General features: G+C 38.7%; 3 protein-coding genes across 3 annotated transcripts; all 3 read left to right on the plus strand.

Annotated features, from left to right (window-relative positions):
* The first annotated feature begins 913 nt into the window (after positions 1 to 913).
* LOC107813178 (phospholipase A I) lies at positions 914 to 11,950 on the plus strand. Its single transcript, XM_016638406.2, has 18 exons — positions 914 to 1,862; positions 2,355 to 2,502; positions 2,671 to 2,749; positions 2,862 to 3,015; positions 3,120 to 3,329; positions 3,408 to 3,653; positions 3,759 to 3,921; positions 3,999 to 4,259; positions 4,398 to 4,519; positions 7,494 to 7,655; positions 7,797 to 7,989; positions 8,093 to 8,229; positions 8,885 to 9,023; positions 9,277 to 9,480; positions 9,570 to 10,044; positions 10,123 to 10,339; positions 10,442 to 10,531; positions 11,068 to 11,950. Exons 1-18 carry the CDS (start codon positions 1,242 to 1,244, stop codon positions 11,512 to 11,514), a joined length of 4,068 nt encoding a protein of 1,355 aa, XP_016493892.2. The 5' UTR covers positions 914 to 1,241; the 3' UTR covers positions 11,515 to 11,950.
* Positions 11,951 to 13,494: 1,544 nt separating this feature from the next.
* Positions 13,495 to 15,762, plus strand: LOC107785524 (pentatricopeptide repeat-containing protein At1g77170, mitochondrial). Its single transcript, XM_016606851.2, has one exon. It carries the CDS (start codon positions 13,590 to 13,592, stop codon positions 14,955 to 14,957), a length of 1,368 nt encoding a protein of 455 aa, XP_016462337.1. The 5' UTR covers positions 13,495 to 13,589; the 3' UTR covers positions 14,958 to 15,762.
* Positions 15,763 to 17,698: 1,936 nt separating this feature from the next.
* LOC107785523 (uncharacterized) lies at positions 17,699 to 18,103 on the plus strand. The gene has a single exon (XM_016606850.1). The coding sequence runs from the start codon at positions 17,699 to 17,701 to the stop codon at positions 18,101 to 18,103; it is 405 nt and encodes a 134-aa protein (XP_016462336.1).
* The last annotated feature ends 3,992 nt before the right edge of the window (positions 18,104 to 22,095 follow it).

A 22,095-nucleotide genomic window follows, 5' to 3' on the forward strand; every position in this document is an offset into this window, starting at 1 on the left:
TACAAAATCCCGCTTCCAAATCCCAAAAAAACGGAAATAACGCCCCTTTTTTCGGATATGAGCCTGTTATTTTTGGGCTACTCAATTCTAAATTGAGACGTGAGCTATAAAGTTGAAAAGTAGGCAGCTCAGTTGTTTTAATATGTAATTTTCCTAAAAAAAAAATGCAAATTACTCAATCACACAATCAATCACTGTCTACTTTATTTTTTTCGTCAAATGCTATTACTTTTTTGCGCTTCATGTGTAATTAACTTTTTCTTTTCTTTTCCTGCAACCCTTTTCTTTAATTCCTTTCAGTTTGACCCTCTTAAATATTTTCTTGATGAATTAAGTTTTAAATCTTTTAGGAAGATACATTCATTCGTTATTCTACTTAGATTTTACAGAAATTTCAAATGGTATTTTTAAAATAATATTATTCTACATTTTTAATTCCTTTCTTGAAGATTATTTCAAGTGATACTTAATTAGAAATGAAAGAGATTTTCGAATATTCTAGATCTAACATTTTATGGAAGCAAAATAAAGTAAAATGTACAGTAATTAAATGAGCCCTTAAAATTCACACGTCACTTGGCCAAGTAATGGAACAAGTATCGAACACAGACTGTTTTTAGCTCTTGTTAGTTTTGTAAGCATTACTACAAAATCCCATTGACGACTCTTAAAATTATGCTTGAAAAATGAACCATCTTCTTACTACGTTAAAAAATTCAGTTAGTTTATGATGAATTGTAACCATATTTACCAATTAGTTTATGATGAATTCTAACCATATTTAGTTAGACAAATAGAAAGGAGCAATTCCAAATTGAGACGACGTCGTAAGTCTTCTAAATACTCTAATTCTTGACTTTTTCGCAGTCTTCCCCTGTTTCCACAAATTTACGTAACTCTGCCATTCCAAAACGGCCCCGCGAAGAAACCAAAAACAGAAACAACACACCGAAGACGAGACTGAAAAATGGAGTAAAAGTGCCTCTGCAACAATTCACCCGAACAACAAATCAACATTCATCAAAGGTTATAAACCATTTTCTCTTTCACCAAATCCCATTCTTTTTCCCAAAAAAAAAAAAAAAAAAAACTTTTAAACCCTCCTGATATCAAATTCCAGCATAGGGACAATTTGGATTTTCAGTTTCTCACATTCTTTGATCAGATCGCCATTGTAATGTAAACAACAAACATAATTACGTAAAGGGTCTCTTAATAACCAAAACTCTTTGAATAATTCGATGTCTTGGGGATTGGGTTGGAAGCGGTCATCAGATGTATTTCACCTCACATTAAGCTATGGTGAAGACGAGGCATTAGATGAGTCCACACCCACGTCATCAAGATCGTCATCATCGGCATCGACATTCTTGGGATCATCCCCGTCGGCGGGGGCCGCGGAGGGTCAAGAAGAGAATACTATTAATAACCTAGAAGAGGAGTTATTAGGGTTTAGGGTGGAATTAGATTGGAATGTGGGGGATGATGAGGATCAAGTGGCTTTAAAACTGCAGTCACAGGTTATGGTGGCATTGCCTTTACCGCAAGACACTGTGGAAATTGAATTCAAGGAGAAAAATGAAAATGAAAATGGAAATGGTGATGTGGAGGAGGATATAACAGGTGAGGTGGCTGTGGAAATGAGGGTGGTGAAAAGGAGAGAGCCATTGAAAGGTGTGATGATGTGGCGGGTGGGTAGTTCGAGCCAGCAGAGTGATGGGATGGGGGTGTTGTCGAGGTTGATGAGGTCGAATTTCGCCAATGGGGTCGGGTTAGGAGGGAGTGGGGAAGGCGTGCCCGTGGGTTGTGCTGATCATTGGAAGAGTGTTACTGTTGTTAGTCTATGTGGTCTTGGACTAATGGTGAGTGGTTCTTCGTTTTAACATTAGTTCCGTCTTTTTTAGTGTTTATGAATTTGCGTTTATGTTCTGATGAGTGTTTTTGAGGTATTTATTTGTATTATGTTCTTGCCAAGCCATAATAAATGGTCCTAAAAAGACAAACTATTGAATATCGGGAAGAGAAGGGTCCAAGTGGAGCAGAAGTAATTGCTAGGATCATGTAGCCAATTCCAACTAGTTTGGAGTTAGTTGAATTGTTGTTGTGGATATGAACTATGTTGTGTTATTCAATAGATAGGGAACTTTTAACTTCAAAAAAGCATTACTTATAAGTACTGGAATCCTTTTCTTTTATTTTTCTGATTCTGAGGGAATGGTAGGATAGCAGAAACTGATACTACTGATAGTGTTCATGATTGAAGCCAATGCAACTATTGTTTTTAATTTCTAGAATGGTTCTACTGATAAGCAGTTTGCCATCAATTGGGTCACCCATCTTTTTATATGTTCCAGGTGCTGCCAGTAGAGATAACCCAGCTGCCTCTTCTCGAAAGGTTATATCTTGATAACAATAAGCTATCAAATTTGCCACCTGAGCTTGGTGAACTGAAATGTTTGAAAGTTCTTGCCGTGGACTACAACATGTTAGTGTCTGTCCCTGGTAAGCTTGAAAGTTTCACATAAAAACTAACAGAGTATGATGTAGATGGTCGTGAACAGTATATATGTTTGAATTACATCTTACTCTGTTCATAAGGAGTTAGAATACAAGAAGATGATTCATTCCTTAATTATTTCATTCTTTGACGTGGTTGGATATGATGAACAGTTGAACTAAGAGAGTGTATTGGGCTAGTTGAATTATCGCTAGAACATAACAAGCTGGTCCGACCTCTTCTCGATTTCAGGTCTCTCTATTAAGACTTATGATTGGCGAATTCTCCGTTTCTACTTGATTTCTTAGTCAAATATTGTGTCATTCTTTGAGTGAGGTCTAATATTTGAATAACTTAATTACAGGGCCATGACAAAGTTACGTGTTTTGAGGCTTTTTGGTAATCCTCTTGAATTTCTTCCTGATATTTTGCCACTCCAGAAGGTTCGCCACTTATCTCTTGCAAACATAAGGGTGGTGGCAGATGATCAGTTGCGATCGGTGAATGTGCAGATGGAGGTAATCATCACACTCTTTTTGAACTTTGAGTTGTTTCTCTTATCTGGTTGCCTTATGAAGTTGAAGAACTCTCCCTTTTTTGTTTCTTTTTGGCTGAACTGCAGACGGAGAATAATTCTTACTTTATTGCATCTCGGCATAAATTGAGTGCCTTCTTCTCTCTTATATTCCGTTTCTCTTCTTGTCATCATCCCCTGCTAGCTTCCGCCCTGGCAAAAATAATGCAAGATGAGGGGAATCGTGTAGTTGTTGGGAAAGATGAGAATGCTGTAAGGCAACTCATAAGTATGATCAGTAGCGACAATCAGCATGTGGTATGGTACCTTATACTCTGTAGGACGCTTTATCTAATAACCTAAGCAGTTAATGCATAAAATTTTGTTTTTGCTCAGGTAGAACAAGCTTGCTCCGCACTTTCTTCTCTTGCCACAGATGTGTCTGTGGCAATGCAGTTAATGAAATCAGATATTATGCAACCCATAGAAAGAGTACTAAAATCTGCTGGTCCTGAGGAAGTCATCTCTGTGTTGCAAGTTTTGGGCAAATTGGCGTTTGCATCAGATATTGTATCTCAAAAGCTGCTGACAAAGGACATATTGAGATCATTGAAACTTTTGTGTGCTCACAGAAATCCAGAGGCAAGCCTTTGCTTTTCTGTTTTCCTGTGTGGCGATTTAGTTATAAAAAATTGTTTTCCTATTTCTGTTGAGTGGTCTTTGAAATTGATTATTTTGTCCCCTTAGGTGCAAAGACTAGCTTTACTTGCAGTTGGTAACTTAGCATTCTGCTTGGAAAATCGCCGCATTCTAGTTACTTCAGAAAGTTTACGGGAACTGCTATTGCGGTTGACAGTTGCATCAGAGCCACAAGTCAGTAAGGCTGCGGCTCGCGCTTTGGCAATTCTAGGTTGGTTTCTGTATATTTGTTATGGTTCAGCTATTCTTCAACCTGGCCTTCTGAATTCAAACTCTATCTGATTGTAGGGGAGAATGAGATTCTACGGCGTGCTATAAGAGGGAGACAGGTCCCAAAGCAAGGGTTGCGCATACTTTCAATGGATGGTGGTGGCATGAAAGGGCTGGCAACTGTGAGAATCCTTAAGGAGATTGAGAAAGGTACTGGGAAGCAGATACATGAACTATTTGACCTCATTTGTGGCACGTCAACTGGTGGTATGCTTGCTGTTGCTCTTGGGATCAAACTGATGTCTTTGGAAAAATGTGAAGAAATATACAAAAAACTTGGTGAGTTTCTGCTCTAAAAGAAGCTCAACTTCGCTGTGTCATTTTCAGTGTTCTCAAACTTGCTGTAGATTGCTTGACATAGTAGCAGCACTGATGCATGTTCTATCGTATTCCCTGCCTCTCAAAATTCTTTTACAGGCAAACTTGTGTTTGCCGAACCTGTTCCCAAGGACAATGAAGCAGCAACATGGAGAGAAAAGTTGGATCAACTCTACAAGAGCTCATCTCAGAGTTTCAGGGTTGTTGTACATGGATCTAAAGTATGTCATGCCATAAGTTATTTTTTTTAGTTAATTTACAACTACTCTTGCCATGCAACTTATGTCTTGCGTATTTTGGTAATAGGGTTTTCAAAAATATTAGAGAACTTTTACATAAAGTAGTTATTTATTAACTTTAAGAATTCATATAGTTTAAGAAAGTCAAAAAGTTTTTCTATGCGGTAATATTTCCTGCATCTTGTACCCTTGTGAATCTTTTAGAACTGATCTAGTCGTTTCGTCCACTGGCATAAATATGATAAGTAAGTTGAGCTAACTTTTTATCCATTTCCAATCATGCTATACTGGTGAAAAGAAAAAGAGGGAGTTAAGGAGTTTTGCTTCTACTGATTTTACGAACTATTCAAAATGAACATGCCTAACACACAAAATTGCACCTCAACTTGCAATGACGGCCTTGCCAAATAAACACTTCTAGTTGGTTGAAACACATGTTTTTGTTCTTTGATAATCGTGGTTAGGGTCAGCTTGCGCTCACCTCGGCTAACTCCACGGGGTACCTGCTACCTTCCACCTGCACAGGTACCAGGTAACTCTGTCCACCAAGGCTTTGGTAGATGGGAAGAAATCACCTAGTGGTTTTGTTTATGCTAGGATTTGAACCCGGGACCTCTCGGTGCTTCACCCACTTCATTGACCTCTAGACCACAACCTTGGATGCTGATTGAAACACATGTTTTAAGCACCTTTACTTGGTTTATCAAAATGCGTGTTCGTCAAATGCACGCCCAACTTTATGACACGTAACTCGCACATCAAGTGTGCGAACTTGGCTAAGACTATCCCACTTAACAACACATACCCTTCTGTTAACCAGAAGAGTGGAAGAATTCATTTGGATTCCACTCTAAAAAATCCAAACGGAACCAATCTGCTCAATTACCTAATGGCTTTAGTTCGAGAGCGCTGGCAGCCCAATCTCCAGCTTCAATTGCCGGAATAATACGGTCTCTTGTCTCCCTCCCTCTTTCATCTCCACCACTAACTTTGTTTTTGAGAATGATCTCCACCACCAACTCCAATACCAAAACCACCACTTCTTCCACCACTAACATCGTCATTTCAGAACTTGAAAAGCTGAAGGTCCTTGGACATGGAAATGGTGGGCCTGTGTACAAAAACTGCCACAAGCGCAGTTCAGCAATCTGTGCGCTCATAGTTGTCCATGGTGAAAGTGACCGCAGCTCACAGGAAAGCCTTCGAAAATCACACACAACCTTCAATAACGAAAGGGATAAGGGTCAAGCGCCAGTGAAATTGCCGCTCCGTGGGAGGACAGAGAAGGGGATGGGTTAAGGGGAAAAGGGATCGAGTTTCCAATCTTGTGCCAATTATGAGCTTTGCTTCTCTGATCTAGTTGCCAATCTTAGTATGGTTGGAGCTTTGGGGGAGTGGCCAGGGTGGGGGAAAGGTTCGTCCTTCTTAGAGAATCTTGAAAAGCTAAGAAAAATATCACTGTTCGTGGAAGCAAAATAAAAAATTGGAGATCAACAATATGGAAGAGATAAGAGATGGGAGAAGACATGAGTAAGTAGGAGCATTTTCATATGTTCACGCTTCTTATATGCGTAATTCACATGCTCTCTAGCCACATAAGCTAAATCAATGTCACATAAGTATGGTCAAGGGTTAGAAGCGTTTCTTATGTGAAGTTTAAACAAGTAGAGGTGTTAAATTGGAATAAGTCTAAGTTAGAGGGTTCGCTATGTAAAGCAGTTGAAGTTGAGGTTCCATTTTGTGTATTAATCCAAAAATATATATTATTTTACAAAGATGAAACCTCAAATTCCATACCCTTGGAATAAGGAAAAGCCCTCCTTATGCACTATATTTGAGCAACTGAGCATTGCCAGCATTGGCATTAATTGGTTATAACCGAAAAAGCGACTGAACCAAATTTTCTTGGTTTGGGCTTTTGGTTGGTTTTTGATTTGGTGCTTGAAAAATTAGTTGATTGGTTCAGTTTTCTGTGTTCGAAATTTAATGTTTCGGGTACCTGAAAAACCAAAATGAGCAGCTATAGTAATATAGGGTTTTCTTGGATACTGATGCAGCTATGCTGTAACTTGTAATTTTTTGGGTACCTTCTTGGTACTCCTTTAATGAAACCTTTACCTTATCAAAAAAAAAAAGTAATATAGGGTTTTCTTGGATATATAGTTAAATTTGCTATAATAAGGCTGCCCCAAGCCATATCTGTTTATCTCTTGGGAAAATATTCAGAGGCCCAAGGTTCATTTCTCATCAACTTTGTTCTGATGCACGGACATATCTCTAATCTAACATTCTTACATTCTGATACTTCCTCAAAATTTAAGGTGCTAAAGACAGCTCGAGTATTCAATAGTAAAAGCTACGCTGAAACTGCACCGGTATAGTCGTGGAATAGTGTCTGAACATCAGTGGAATAGTAGCTAGAACATTGGCCAAAGTAGTCTGTATCGTGATGGAACAGTGTCGGAACTATTACCTAAAAGAGGCACGGTGTTGCTGAAACGGTCACTGAAAGAATTGTTCTAGTAAGATCAGGGAAAATAGATGGTGTTGCTCGAATGGTCCCGGAAAATGTGTGGTGCCACTGGAGAAGTCCTTCAGAAAAGAGTTGGAATAGTGAAATTGGGGAAGAGAATGGACAAAATTGTCGAGCAGCAAAAATAAATTAACTCAGATGAAACTCATTGGCGTTGATACCATGTGAGAAATAAGAGGAGATTGGAGAATGCATGAGACAAGTGTCTTACGCCTAGGAGGTTTTGTAGATGGTTAATAAATAATAATAAACATATACTTTCATCTGATGTGGGAAAATATATCTAGTTTAACAGTTCAACTGATGCAACTTTGTAGTTTTTACACATCTACCTTAGATTTTTTTTTCTCGTGCTTGAAATGCTGCTGAATAAGAGGGACCTTGCAACTTTGAAATAGTAATTGACCCTCTATCTTCTTCCAGCACAGTGCAGATCAGTTTGAGAGATTGTTAAAGGAGATGTGTGCTGACGAGGATGGGGATCTTCTGATAGAGTCGGCAGTTAAAAGGATTCCTAAAGTTTTTGTGGTATCAACTCTGGTCAGTGCGACACCAGCTCAACCCTTTATTTTCCGCAACTATCAGGTTATTACTGAATCCTCATACGACACAATACTTAGACCTGATCTCTACTATTCAGTTTACCTGAGTAGTGTTTACTAGTTCTGCTTCTATTATTTCCTTTCTGTTAGTTTGTTATTGAACCCTTTTGTTGGGAAAGTGCAGTACCCTCCCGGGACACCAGAAATTCCCCTTGCGGTCACTGAGAATTTGGCTACTGCTGGCCAAGGAGCAGTAAGTGATCCAATTCAAGTTGAACATAAGCGAAATGCTTTCATGGGAAGCTGTAAGCATAGGATATGGCAAGCCATAAGAGCATCATCTGCTGCACCTTATTATCTTGATGATTACTCTGATGGTATATTCTTGCATGTGCTTAAAAATTTAACTCATGGCAAATCTTTTTCTCTGGATGCATGTCATTGTCATCTTTCCTGACTGTGCTGTTTGTTTAATTTCAGATGTATACCGCTGGCAAGATGGTGCAATTGTTGCCAACAATCCTACCATTTTTGCCATACGAGAAGCACAACTATTATGGCCAGATGCACGGATTGACTGCTTAGTCTCAATTGGTTGCGGATCTGTTCCCATGAAGGTATACTGTTGCTTAGCGAATGCTTGCCTATTATGATCCAAAGCACCAATTGTTTTGCTTTTTACTGGCTTAAAAAGGTTCTGACATGCTATTGAAACTTGTGTATTCATTGACTGCATATGCTTGCTTGTGCTTTCCATATATTTAGATTGGGGAATCTGGAAATGCACCTTTGAGGGAGTTCTTAGCTAAAATCATGATTATGTGATACTCATTAAATTTTAGCGTAATTGGGCAATTTGAGACAGTTCTTAACTAAAATCTTGATTGTGTGATACTCACAAAATTTTATTGTAATTGGTAACTTTAGTCAGCTGCAGATTCTTTTATTCTTCTTCTTAATATGTCATGATGTCAGCAAGTACTTTTACTAACTGATAATTTCTTTCTCTTATGGTGTTCCCTGTATCATAGCACATTTCTATAATATTCATATCTTCTGCTGCTAATTTTGGAGTTGAATTCACAGTTGGTTACTTTTAAGAGAAACAGTAAAATCATTGAAAAATGTGCATAAAATCTTATTGCCAAGGTTTGAAGTTTACTCTCCATTGCTACTGGAAGTTTTGATAAAATCAAGATAAAATTTACTTCAAGCCATTTTACTTCGGTGTTCAATTTATAGGGGTTTCTGCTATTTTCCCTGCTATGTTAGGTCCGCAAAGGTGGCTGGCGTTACCTTGACACTGGCCAAGTGTTGATAGAGAGTGCATGCTCAGTTGACCGGGTGGAGGAAGCTTTAAGTACATTGCTTCAACTGCTTCCTGATGTGCACTATTTTCGGTTCAATCCAGGTGAAGTTACTTTACATGTTGCCTGAGGTGAATATTAAAAGCAAAAAGATTGCTTTCTTTTCTTTTCTGAAACCTTCTTTTCCTAATTCTGTTGTACCTGAATTTTGGCATTTCATTAACATCTCAAGTTTTTGGAATCACCCAGAACAAAAGAAAATGGTTATTAGTATGATCTAGTCTTGTGCCATGGTGATATTAATTTTTGGTTTTCTTTTCACATTCTTAACATGTCTTCTATATATCTGGGATGCAGTTGACGACCGATGTGGTATGGAGCTAGATGAGACGGACCCTGCTGTCTGGTTAAAGTTAGAGGCCGCAACAGATGAGTACATTCAAAACACCTCTGTTGCTTTCAAGAATATTTGTCAAAGATTGTTAGAGAGGCCACATGATGAGAAATTTTCAGATAATTTCAAGTCCCATCAGTTTCTCAAATCGAAGAATTCTAAAACTGGTATGTGCTGAATCATATTTGATTGCTTGCCATGATATTCTTTTGTCTAAGATGGATTGACCTTTGAAGGATTCTTTTTTTTTTTCCAGATGAGAGCAGTCCTTCTTTAGGTTGGAGGCGGAGCGTGCTACTTGTCGAGGCCTCAAATAGTGCAGATGCTGGAAGAGTCTTTCATCATGCTCGCTCACTTGAGTCATTTTGTGCTCATAATGGAATAAAACTCAGTCTTTTCAGTGGCATATCAGGCACTCAGAAAGCAGCTCCAGGATCAACTTTTCCGACACCTTTTGCTTCACCATTGTTCACTGGGAGCTTCCCTTCAAGCCCTCTCTTATACAGTCCTGATATTGGGGCTCATAGGGTTGGTAGAATTGATTTAGTTCCACCACTAAGCTTGGATGGATTACAATCTGCGAAAACAACTGCCTCGCCGCCTGAGTCTCCTCGAAAGCGTCGACAGCTTTCGTTGCCTGTGCATTCTTTGTATGAGAAACTAAAGAATTCACCTCAGGTTGGAGTTGTGCACTTGGCTCTGCAAAATGATACATCTGGATCTGTACTGAGGTTAGATATTCCATATTTTATGGTTACTTGCTGGAAATGTTGTTTGTCGTCCTAATGTCATCTACTTCTACGAGATAGTTGGCAGAATGATGTATTCGTGGTTGCCGAACCTGGAGAACTAGCCGATAAGTTTCTGCAGAGTGTCAAGTTTAGCTTGCTGTCAATGATGCGGGGCCGCCGGAGAAAGTATGCATCAGCTATCACGGATATCTCAACCGTTGCTGATCTTGTTAAATGTAGGCCATGCTTCCAAATAGGTGGTGTAGTCCACCGTTATATTGGGCGTCAGACGCAGGTATGCCTCAATGTTATGCCGGTCATCCTTTATTTGATAAATACTTTTGCTTTTGGAAACTAAGAATTTATGAATTTCCTATTTTGTCTTTGTCTTCTGAAGGTCATGGAAGATGACCAAGAAATTGGTGCCTATATGTTTCGTAGGACCGTTCCTTCAATGCATTTAACCTCAGAAGATATTCGGTGGATGGTATTCTCTCTGATCATTTTTGTGATTCAGTGTTGCATATTTCTTTCATTGCAAGATTATGTATGTGAGAAGAAATTTATCTCTTCGCAATGATGTTATATGGTTGCATCATTTGATTGAAGTAGTCACGACTAACCAGCAATCAGCTGGGTTCTATATATGACAACTAAACTTACTTGCTTGGGTTCAAGTATCCGCGGAAAGGATAAGCCCTTCAGCACTCAGAGCTCGCAGGGGACTTTTGCTTCGGCCCTGACATGGAAGCAGTGAGGTCGTCTGCAGATAAAGCTCTGTAGTGCTGGTGCTCCCTAGTGGAGACATGCATCATACTTCATCTGCATCATTCCAAGATCTGCACTTGAGTTTTTATTTTTTAATGACTGGTCTGTTTCTGTCTCGGGTTCGAAGACAAAGAGGCCTGTTCATTATACTTTTTTGTGACCTATTACTCTATGCATACACATTCATCCAAGAAAATAAAAGATGAATAAGAAAGGAGGCAACACTAACTCTTTAATATTTGTTAAACCTTCCAGATTGGAGCATGGAGGGAGAGAATTATAATCTTCACTGGTTTCTATGGCCCTAGCCAACCTCTAATCAAGGCTTTTCTAGATTCAGGAGCTAAAGCTGTTATATGTCCTTCCACTGAGCCTGATGAAGCGCAGTTGTCTACACTTCACGGGTCAGGTGATTTTAATTCTTTTGATAATGGGAAGTTTGAAATTGGCGAAGAAGAAGGAGAGGATGATGATACTGAACCTTCTAGTCCAGCAAGTGATTGGGAAGATAGTGAACCAGAGAAAAGTGAAGGACGCTCTCAGTTCTTTTGGGATGATGATGAGGGGGAGTTGTCCCAGTTCATATGTCAGTTCTATGAGTCTCTTTTTCAGGGTGGTTCAAAGATAAATGATGCATTACAACATGCTCGTGCCTCACATCGGAGCCTAAGATATTCATGCCATCTTCACAGTGTACCATAATTCATTGGTCCTCTCTGGCCTGGATAGTCCCAAGGGAGGCGCGAGTCAGCTAATGCTTATGCTGACTGCATGTTGTTGCTTGAGTAACGGGCATTTGCATGGTCTCCTCATTATTCCATACTTTGTAGAGAAGAATTATACTTGTACAAGCAAATGAAAGGAAAAGGATAGAAAGAAGCAAGCGTGGCGAGAGAAAAAATCAGTAGAAATGAGTAATAATAATTTAAAGAAGCGAGAGAAAGATCCAATTTTGAGGCTCTGAACTAATTGTTATGTTCTTAGTCATTGATGGATATTTTTGTTTTTCTTATATGGCCCAGTTTTGTAGATTCTTCCGTATAAAGTTACTTTCAGATTTACAAAGGTTTTGTATCCCAATTAGTAACATGTACAGTGCAATTAATTTAATGGATAAAACAGCGATTTTTTATTACCACCCTAGTGGAGGTTAGCTATTTATTTTCTTTTTCTTGTGAAAAGCAGATTCATTTCTTTGTTGTTTCTGCTTGGACGTTGACAAGTTGAAATATTCCACCAAAATCTAGTGTTCTCAAGTGCTGCGGCCAACTGCAATTAGTATACGAGGAATCCATGCACCTAAGCTCTTATGGCATGCTATAAAAGTAGAGAGCATAAGAAGGATGTTCAGCATTTTATAACAGTGGTGTAGATAGATATCGAGTAACTCTTTTCAGCGCTGCTAGTAGCCCCGGGTAGAGAACTATGCATATGGTTGACCTAGCCCTCTCTCAACGCTGCTAGTAGCCCCCGGTAGAGAACTATGCGTAAGGTTGACCTAGCCCCCTCTCTCTCCACGTAAAGATTTTATTCCTTTCCTAGACTATTCAATATGGTCATGTATGTAATAAGGTAATTAGAACCGTCAATAAGTCCAGCCCAACCCGTGATTTAGCAGGGTTGGGCTAGAATTTTTGGAGCCCGTTTAAAAACGAGGCTTTTAAGCCCGGCCCGAGTAAGTTCGTGGCCCGTGAGGCTGGGCCAGCCCGGCCCATGGGCCTAATAAAATATTTATTTAAAATATATAAAAAATAAAAAGTATACTGTTTTTAGAGATGGAAAAAGTCAGAATTGGATCTTTACTAAGAGAAACCAAAACTTGATCTTGAGAAGTTTCAAGAGATGATGTTGTCATGTATTGGAAGGACCATTCTAGAAAATATCTCGATCTTTGAATGATGGTGCGTGATGTACTTAGCATTCTTATTACCATTGTACCATCGGAATCAACATTTAGCATTGATGGCGTGTTCTTACAAAGTACAGAAGTTGCATTTATTATGAAAATGTCCAAACACTTGTTACTACTTGAAATTGGTTGCATAGGTTTTCCCGAACTCAAACTGGTAATATTTTTTTATGTGAATTTAAATATTATTAATTTTTAAAATTTAATTATTTTTAATATTTAACTAATTAATATTGCATATGAATTGTAGATGAAAGTGAAGATGTTAAGACAACCTTGTCACAAGCGGATTCAAATGTGTTTGGTGAAGATGATGTGTTGGATATCTCATAAGCATCATGGACGTTCTCTTGAATAGTTTGTTTTAAGTTTTGACTTTTAGTGAATGAAATATAGTCATGTTTTTTTTTCTTTTTTTAGTATTTATTGTGATATATTGGAACAATATAAAAAGTTATTAAGTTTTGCGAATTTTTTCCAATAAGATATTTTTTTACTTTTAAATAATTATCTTTTTTTAGGTCAGAACTTAAAGAAAAAATATAAAATTATATTTTTAAAAATAATGGGTCGGCCCGTGAGGGCCCGCGGCCCACATAGAGCTAAGGTGGGCTGACCATTATAAGGCCCATCAAAATAGTGGGCTAGCCCAACCCGTCAATTGCTAAAGCTCCCGTGGGCCGGACTGTTAGCTTAGTTAGCCTAGCCCGGCCCATATTGACAGCTCTAAAGGTAACGGTCTCTAGCTTAGTTAAGCAGCATTGCAATCTCAGGTGTCTGCGTTTAAATTTACCGGGGCGGCGTAGGCTCGATAATCTTTTTGGACGATAGGGTAAGAAGTGAGTTTAATACCAACTAAATATTATTAATGAGTCTATTTCATTGTTTCTTGCTCCGATTTGGTAGAAACAGAGTAGTAAACTCATTTCAGCTTAGTCATAGTTTAGCCACCCTCGTTGATATTCCTGATTATGCCAAGACACTAGCGACCCGAATATCAAACTGCAATAATCTAGAGCAGCTCGACCAAATTTACGCCCACATAATCCGAAATCACTTCTTGGAGTTGTATCCTGCAGAATTTCACTGGAACAACATTATCAGATCATATACTAGGCTTCAATCCCCCAGTAAGGCACTACATGTGTACATCACTATGTCTAGAGCTGGTGTTCCTCCTGATACTTTCACCCTACCTATTGTTTTAAAAGCTATTGTTCTGAATTATGTTGTTATGGTACGGCAGCTTCATGGGGTTGCAGTAAAGCACGCTTTAGACACTAATATGTATTGTGAGAGTGGCTTCATTAGTCTGTACTCAAAGGGTGGTGACTTTGAGAATGCTCGTAAGGTGTTTGAACAAAATACTGAAAGAAAGTTGGGGTCTTGGAATGCTATTATAGCAGGGTTGTCACAAGGTGGGCGTGCTAAAGAAGCGATAGAAATGTTCTTGGAGTTGAGAGAGAGTGGGTTACAGCCTGATGATGTAACCATGGTTAGTGTGACATCAGCTTGTGGTGCTCTTGGAGACTTGGATTTGGCTTTTCAATTGCATAAATGCGTCTTTCAAGCAAAAGCGTTGGAAAAGTCTGATCTTTTGATGATGAATTCTCTCATTGATATGTACGGTAAATGTGGGAAGATGGATCTTGCTTATAGGGTGTTCTCAAGTATGAAAGAAAGAAATGTATCCTCGTGGACTTCTATGATTGTTGGTTATGCGATGCATGGGTATGTTAGAGATGCGCTTGAATGCTTCCGTTGCATGAGGGAGGCAGGTGTTAGGCCTAACCATGTGACATTTATTGGGGTGTTGAGCGCTTGTGTACATGGTGGGATGGTGCAAGAAGGAAAGTATTATTTCAGCATGATGAAGAATGAATATGGTATTGCACCCATGTTGCAGCATTACGGGTGCATGGTGGATTTGCTTGGTAGGGCTGGGTTGCTCGAGGAGGCAAGAGGGACGATTGAAGGTATGCCAATGAAAGCAAATGTTGTGATTTGGGGGTGCCTAATGGGGGCTTGTGAGAAGCATGGGCATGTGAAAATGGGAGAATGGGTGGCTAAGCACCTGCAACAGTTAGAACCGTGGAACGATGGAGTGTATGTGGTATTGTCCAACATTTATGCCAGTAATGGCATGTGGGAAGAGGTAAGGAGAATGAGAGCAATTATGAAGGAGACAAAACTTGCCAAGGTTCCTGCTTATAGCTTGTCCACAAGTTCAGATTGAGAGTTGATGTTGGACCAGCCAAGGATAAAGGATCAGAAATGTTGCTCTCTCTTACAGCACTGAGTGCACAAGATGGTTGCCATCTGCACCTCATAAAAGTGGTCTTATAGGAGCAATATATCACATATTTTGACTTACTCGTTGAGCCTTAATTTTTATCCACTTAATGCTCTGTTGCCAAAAAGAATATATTTATATTGAGGTACATCCCCATCCACTGCTACAATTATACAGAGCCTCACGCTACCCGCTTTCCACAAAAAGCATGTCTATAAACGCTATCATTAGCACTAAAAACCTCCAATTTATTCATCACAAATAAGCATTCCACAATCTCGGAAATTCTTCTTTTTTTTCTGAGAAAAAAATGTTAATACAGAGCTCGCAGCATCACCAGTAGGTTCTCTGATAAAATGAGTGCAAGTGTACCAGTTGATGTAGGCACAACGGGAGTTGTAGGATCACTTCTGAAGGAGATTGAGTATTTCAGAAGACTTGAGAATATTTGTGGAAAAGGAATTTCTAATAAATCCTTGAAGAGTACACTGGAAATAGATTCTAGTGGTGGTGGCCTTTCGTGGCCTAGCTTCGGGTTCTTGACGATGAAATGGAGAAAGAAGAAGAGAAGAGGCAGTGGTGGTGGATTACCTGCAATGTGTTTTATGGTTGAAGTTTCTGAGCTGTAGGCTGAGTGAAATCCCGGGGTTTAGTTATAGGAATCTTAAGGTTGATCTAAGAGATTTGAGGAAGATGTAACACTCTCAAGAAGCTTTTGAATTTTTTAGTCGTCTAATTGGATTTTGTAGCGCCTGAATTCTCCCTTATTCTTTAGCCAAATATCTTGTGTTTCTGATTGCCTTCAATTGTTAGGCCTTAAAAAAGATTGTGTTAATATTTTTAATATTTTGGTTCCCTGTGGAAGTAAGCAAGAAATGCAACATAAAAATGTTTTGTGCAGATCAAATGACTGGACATTTCTAGGTTCTTGTAATTGAAAGAAATTTGCAGTTTTATCTGTATCAAAAAAGGAACTTCAACGTAGTTGAGAAGTCATATTTGATGATTGTATATGAGGGGAACATTTTCATGTTTAGCCTGCAAGCAGAGCGAATTTTCTTGTAGTTCGTGCAGATTTTCATCTTCCATTTCGTGGAAATCTTTCTTATTACTTATTTATCCCTTATGATGTTTATGCACATCTGCTAAAAGATGGGAAACAACAGAAACTCTGAGGCTACCATGTCTGTTCATAACATTATTCCAGAACCACAGAAGCCCACAGTCTGCATAACATTAAAGCTGTTTCTTTTGCTGCTTTGACTATATAAATAGTATTAGTTAAAACCGCAAGGAGCTTCATCTTAGACACAGCTCTAGTTGCATTCAGTTCTGTTTAGCCCTTGAGATAGAAACAAGATCTTTGTTTCCTTACCAAGTTACTACCTTTACTAGTAGTATCTCTTATGGGCACTATCCTCCAATTCTGATGTGCTGTCTCTTTACTTTCTTTTTCAAAAAGCAGGCTCATTTCTTTGTTCTTCTACTTGGTTAGTGCTGGATGGTGACGCAATTTGTAACATGCTATCAGAATCTGGTGTGCTCAAGTGCTCCGTGCACTTTATAAAGGATGAGATGTTGGTGCTTGTTACACAAAAACTAGTTGGGATCAACTCATGCGCTCTTGTGACATACGAAATATCAATATAAAGGGTGAGGTCTAACCGTCAATAAAGTGGATGAAAATTATGGAGGATTAGGGTTCAAATCACACTAGCTGGTCTCTTTTCGTCTGACCAAACCTCGGTAGATGATTTCTCTCAGTTACCTGTTATCTGATGGGAGGTAGCAGGTACTAGTGATAAAATAGTTTGCAAACTGGTTCGGACACTATTTCCGAAAAAATTAAAAAAATTGAGACATACTTATTTGGTAATAAGAAGCAGTGCAGCATTGTACATTTATAAGAATACTTATTTGGTAATGGTCTCTTTAGCTTAGAAAAGGATTGCAATCTTAGGTAAACGTCGCTTTAGGACCTTGTAAGAAGAAGAGATTTGGTGCCTGCTGTTATTTGTTTAAGGTTTCAATTAAATAGCCAAGGATAGCGAAAAGGTTATTTTAAATTTATTGGGGCGGCGTAGCCACTATAATCTTTTCGGACTATAGTTATACCCGGTAAGAAGTTAACACCAAATATTAATTCGGATTATCCTATGATTATTTACAAAGCAAGGGATTAAAAAAGCCTGGACATTGATTGCTGAGGACCACACAAGCATGATCTGCTGACAGAGATGATTAAGTTCAATCTTTTAGCATTAGATTAATAAGCAAAAAAATTGAAAAAATTGAAAAAAAAAAAGAGAGGAAAGGGTCAAGGGTGTAAGTATTATATACCCCAAGTTTTCTTTCTTGACTTAGGTCCTGAATGGGGTTGATCATGATGACTAACTTGGATCAGCCAAATAAGTCAGAGACGGAAAGGTAAAACAATAGTAATTATATTTAGGTGTATGCGTTGATTACAAGTTTGGTTGATGATTACATCTCCATCCATCCACTGCTACAATTATGCAGAGCCTCACGCTGTCCACTTTCAACAAAAAAGCATTGTCTATAAACACTATCATTAGCACTATAGAATAGTTGCTCCTTAATGCAAGCAAATATCATCCCTACCACCATAATATGACTTAAAAACTACTGCCAATTTATTCTTCACAAACAAGACTCTCAAAAAAATGTTATACAGAGCTACTAGCAGCATCACTAGTCGGTTCTCTGATAAAATGAGTGCAAGTGTGCCGGTTGAGGTAGGCACAAGGGGAACTGTAGGATCACTTTTGAAGAAGGAGATTGAGTATTTTAGAAGACTCGAGCCGGATTGTAGAGGAAATTCTAATAACAAATCCCAGAAGAGTACAGTGGAAATAAATTCGGGTGGTAGCAGTTCTTGGCCTAGTTTCGGGTTCTTGACGATGAAATGGAGAAAGAAGAAGAGAAGAGGCAATGGTGGTGGATTACCTGCAATGTGTTCTATGGTTGAAGTTTCTGAGAACTGTAGGATGAATGAAATCCCAGGGTTCAGTTATAGAAATCTTAAGGTTGATTCTAAGAGATTTGAGGAAGAAGTAACACTCTCATAGAAGCTTTGAACTTTTGTTACTTTTCTCATTGGATTTTGTAGAGCCTCAATTCTGCCTTGTTCTTTAGCCAAAAATCTCGTGTTCTAATTGATTGCTAGGCCTAAAGAAAGATTGTGTTAATATCTGTTAACATTTTTGTTTCTTGTCGAAAATGAGCAAGAAATGCAACATAAAACATGTTTTGTGCAGACCAAAAGAGACTGGAAGAAATTTGCAAATATCCTGGATCAAGATTCAAGAAGAGGAACTTGAAGATATATAGTTGAGAAGTCATATTTGATGATTGTATATGAGGTGAACATTCTCATTTTTTAGCTGCAGCAGAACGAATTTTCTTGTTGTCATATAGATCTGCATCTTCCATTTCATGGTAATTATTCTGTTGGGAATAAACCCCGTAAAATAATATTCACGGTATTAGTGATAAACGCAGAACACTAAGTTAGAGTTAAATCAGCAAGAATAGAAATGCAGCAATAATGACACCAAGATTTTACGTGGAAACTCTTCTGAATAAGGGAAAAACCACGGCCAAGAAGAGCAACTGATATCACTATAGCGAGGAATTTTACACTGTGTAGTAACGAGTAAAAATACTCCTAAGACCACTACACTCTCAAAAGAAATAAACACTCTTTTGCTTTTTCTCCCTCACTACAATATCTCTCACACTCTATTTTTCTTCACAAACTATTTTCTTATAGTTTATGGAATACATTGCTCTCTTTCTTTTCTCTCTTTGTTGATGTGATGAAATGAGAGTTGAAGCTCTCCTTTTATAGCCAAAAAAACTCATTCTCTAAAGCCTACAATATTTGATAATTTGCACACACTTTTCACAATTTCAACAAGGTTGGCTACCAAACCAAACCAAGTCAATAAAATTGGCTACCAAACCATATAAATTTAACAAGGTTGGCTACCAAACCAATACCAATTCAACAAGGTTGGCTACCAAACCATTTGAATGAGATGGACACCATCAATCTCCCCCTCCAGTCTCATTCATTTAGAGGAGGTAGCACTGTCTTCTAGTTTGAGTGCATGCCGACAAATTATTTGCATAGCTCGAACTTGTCTCTTGGTACCACCTTGGTCAACATATCTGCAGAATTTTCACTCGTGTGAATCTTTTTGACTTGAACTGATTCGTTCTCCACTTGCTCACGAATCCAATGATATCTAACGTTGATGTGTCTTTTTCTCGCATGGTACATGGAGTTTTTGCTCAAGTCTATTGCACTCTGACTGTCACAATAGACAACATACTCCATCTGTCGCAATCCAAGTTCTTAAAGAAATCTCTTGAGCCATATCATCTCTTTGCCAGTTTCAGTAGCCGCAATATACTCCGCTTCAATTGTAGATAGTGCGACACACTTCTGCAACTTCGACTGCCATGATATAGCTCCCCCTGAAAAAGTAAATAAATATCCAGTAGTGGATTTTTTTTTTCAAGGTCACTTGCCATATCAGAATCTGTATAGCCCTTCAAAATTGGATTTGATCCTCCAAAACATAAGTATTCATGTGAGCTTCCTCTTAGATACCTGAGTATCCACTTTACAGCTTCCCAATGCTCTTTTCCTGGATTTTCAAGAAATCTGCTAATAACACCGACTGCATGAGCAATATCTAGTCGAGTGCATACCATTGCATACATCAAACTTCCGACAGCAGAGGAATTAGGAATCTTGACCATTCTCTCTTTTTCCTCCGTTGCTGTAGGACATATCTTCTTGCTCAACTTAAGATGACCAGGAAGGGGTTTGCGAACCAACTTAGCACTTTTCATATTGAAGCGCTCCAGTATACGTTCTATGTACTTCTCTTGTGATAAGTAAATCTTTCTTTCATTTCTCGAACGAGTAATTCTCATGCCCAAAATCTGCTTAGCATGACCCAAGTCTTTCATTGCAAAAGATTCAACCGTTTCTTCAACTCGTTAATCTTGGAAGCATTCCTGCCCACAATCAACATATCATCCACATATAGCAAGAGGATGATAAAATCATCATCAGAAAATCTCTGTACAAACACACAGTGGTCTGAAGAAGTCTTTTTGTAGCCTTGCTCCCCCATAACAGACTCAAACTTCTTGTACCATTGTCTGGGAGCTTGCTTCAATCCATATAGACTCTTCTTAAGTTTGCATACAAGATTTTCTTTACCTTTTGCCTTGAAGCCTTCAAGCTGTTCCATATAAATCTCCTCTTCTAAGTCACCGTGAAGAAAAAACAGTCTTCACATCCATCTGCTCAATCTCCAAATCAAGACTGGCAGTCAAACCAAGAACTGTCCGAATGGAGGACATTTTCACGACAGGAGAAAATATTTCGTCAAAGTCAATACCTTTCCTTTGACAAAATCCCTTGACAACTAATCTAGCTTTGTATCTAGGCTTCAAACTATGTTCTTCAGCTTTAACTTTGAACACCCACTTGTTTTTCAAGCTCTCATGCTCTTAGGCAATTTCACCAACTCATAAGTATGGTTCTCATGCAGAGATTTCATCTTATCTTGCATGACTTCAATCCATTGATCCTTGTGCTCATCTTCTATGCCCCCGCATAACATTCAGGTTCTCCCCCATCAGTGAGTAATACATACTCATTGGGTGAATAACGGGAGGAAGAAGTACGAGGTCTGGAAGACCTCCTGAGTGGAATATCTAACCCGTCCACAACTTTGTGAGTAGGAGCATTTACCTCATCAACATTAGCATTGTTATCACCATCACCATCAATATGTTGATCTGGAATATGGTTCTGGGCATCACCATCATCATTGAGCCCATTAGCGTCATCCGCATTTGTATGAGGAATTTGATCAAGATTAACTAAACCTTCAGAACTTGGAGATTTTAGCTTCTCCGCTTTGTTAATATCTTCAATGGTTTGATCCTCCACGAAGATAACATCACGGCTTCTCACGACCTTCTTCTCAATTGGATCATATAGCATGTAACCAAACTTATCAAGGTCATAACCAATGAAGATGCATTGCCTTGTCTTCGCATTTAATTTTGACCTCTCATCTTTAGGCACATGTACAAAAGCTTTGCAAACAAACACTTTCAAGTGGTCATAGGAAATATCCTTGCCATACCAAACTCTGTTTAGAACATCACTTTACAAAGCAACCGCAAGGGATAGATTAATAACATGTGCGGCGGTCAACAAAGCCTCACCCCAAAAGGAATTCGGCAACTTTGCTTCAGAAAGCAAATATTTGACTCTTTCCATCAAGGTCTTAGTCATCATTTCTGCTAAACCATTACGTTGAGGAGACTTAGGAGGAGTCTTCTGGTATCTGATACCCTGTTGTTTGCAGTATTCGTCAAACGGTCCACAATATTCACCACCGTTATCAGTACGAATACACTTCAGCTTCTTTCCAGTTTCTCTTTCAACTGAAGCATGAAACTGCTTAAAGACACTCAATACTTAGTCTTTAGTCTTCAAGATGTAGACCTAAAGTTTCCTTGAACAATCATCAATAAAGGTAGCAAAATAAAGTGCACCACCCAAAATCCTTGTCTTCATTGGACCACATAAATCTGAATGCACTAACTCAAGCAACTCTGTCTTTCTTGAAGGAGGATGAGACTGGAAAGAAACTCTTTTTTGTTTTCCAGCCAAGCAGTGCTCATATTTTTCTAATTTTGCACTTTCAAAATTTGACAACAATTTCTTCTTGGCTAGAACATTTAGTCCTTTCTCGCTAATGTGGCTAAGCCTCTTATGCCATAACGTTAAAGAGCTATTGCTCTCAACGACATTCACCATATCAACACAGGTAGAGGTCGTAGTTCAGTATAGACCATGACGCTTTTTCCCACGAGCCACAATCAAGGAACCCTTAGTGAGTTTCCACTTTCCAGCACCGTTGGTACTGACATATCCCTCATCATTCAAAACACCAACAGAGATCAAATGCAAACGAACATCAAGTGCATGCTTTACATTGTTTAAAACTAGTTTAGTTCCAAT

This window comes from Nicotiana tabacum, chromosome 3 (assembly GCF_000715075.1).
Source record: "Nicotiana tabacum cultivar K326 chromosome 3, ASM71507v2, whole genome shotgun sequence".
Lineage (NCBI taxonomy): Eukaryota > Viridiplantae > Streptophyta > Magnoliopsida > Solanales > Solanaceae > Nicotiana > Nicotiana tabacum.

Coding starts and splice junctions, on each gene's coding strand:
- LOC107813178 (XM_016638406.2), top strand. CDS start 1,242: ATGTCTTGGGGATTGGGTTGGAAGCGGTCATCAGATGTATTTCACCTC. Junction 3,922..3,998: donor TCGCGCTTTGGCAATTCTAG/GTTGGTTTCTGT, acceptor ATCTGATTGTAG/GGGAGAATGAGATTCTACGG. Junction 9,481..9,569: donor ATCGAAGAATTCTAAAACTG/GTATGTGCTGAA, acceptor TTTTTTTTCCAG/ATGAGAGCAGTCCTTCTTTA.
- LOC107785523 (XM_016606850.1), top strand. CDS start 17,699: ATGTTATACAGAGCTACTAGCAGCATCACTAGTCGGTTCTCTGATAAA.
- LOC107785524 (XM_016606851.2), top strand. CDS start 13,590: ATGAGTCTATTTCATTGTTTCTTGCTCCGATTTGGTAGAAACAGAGTA.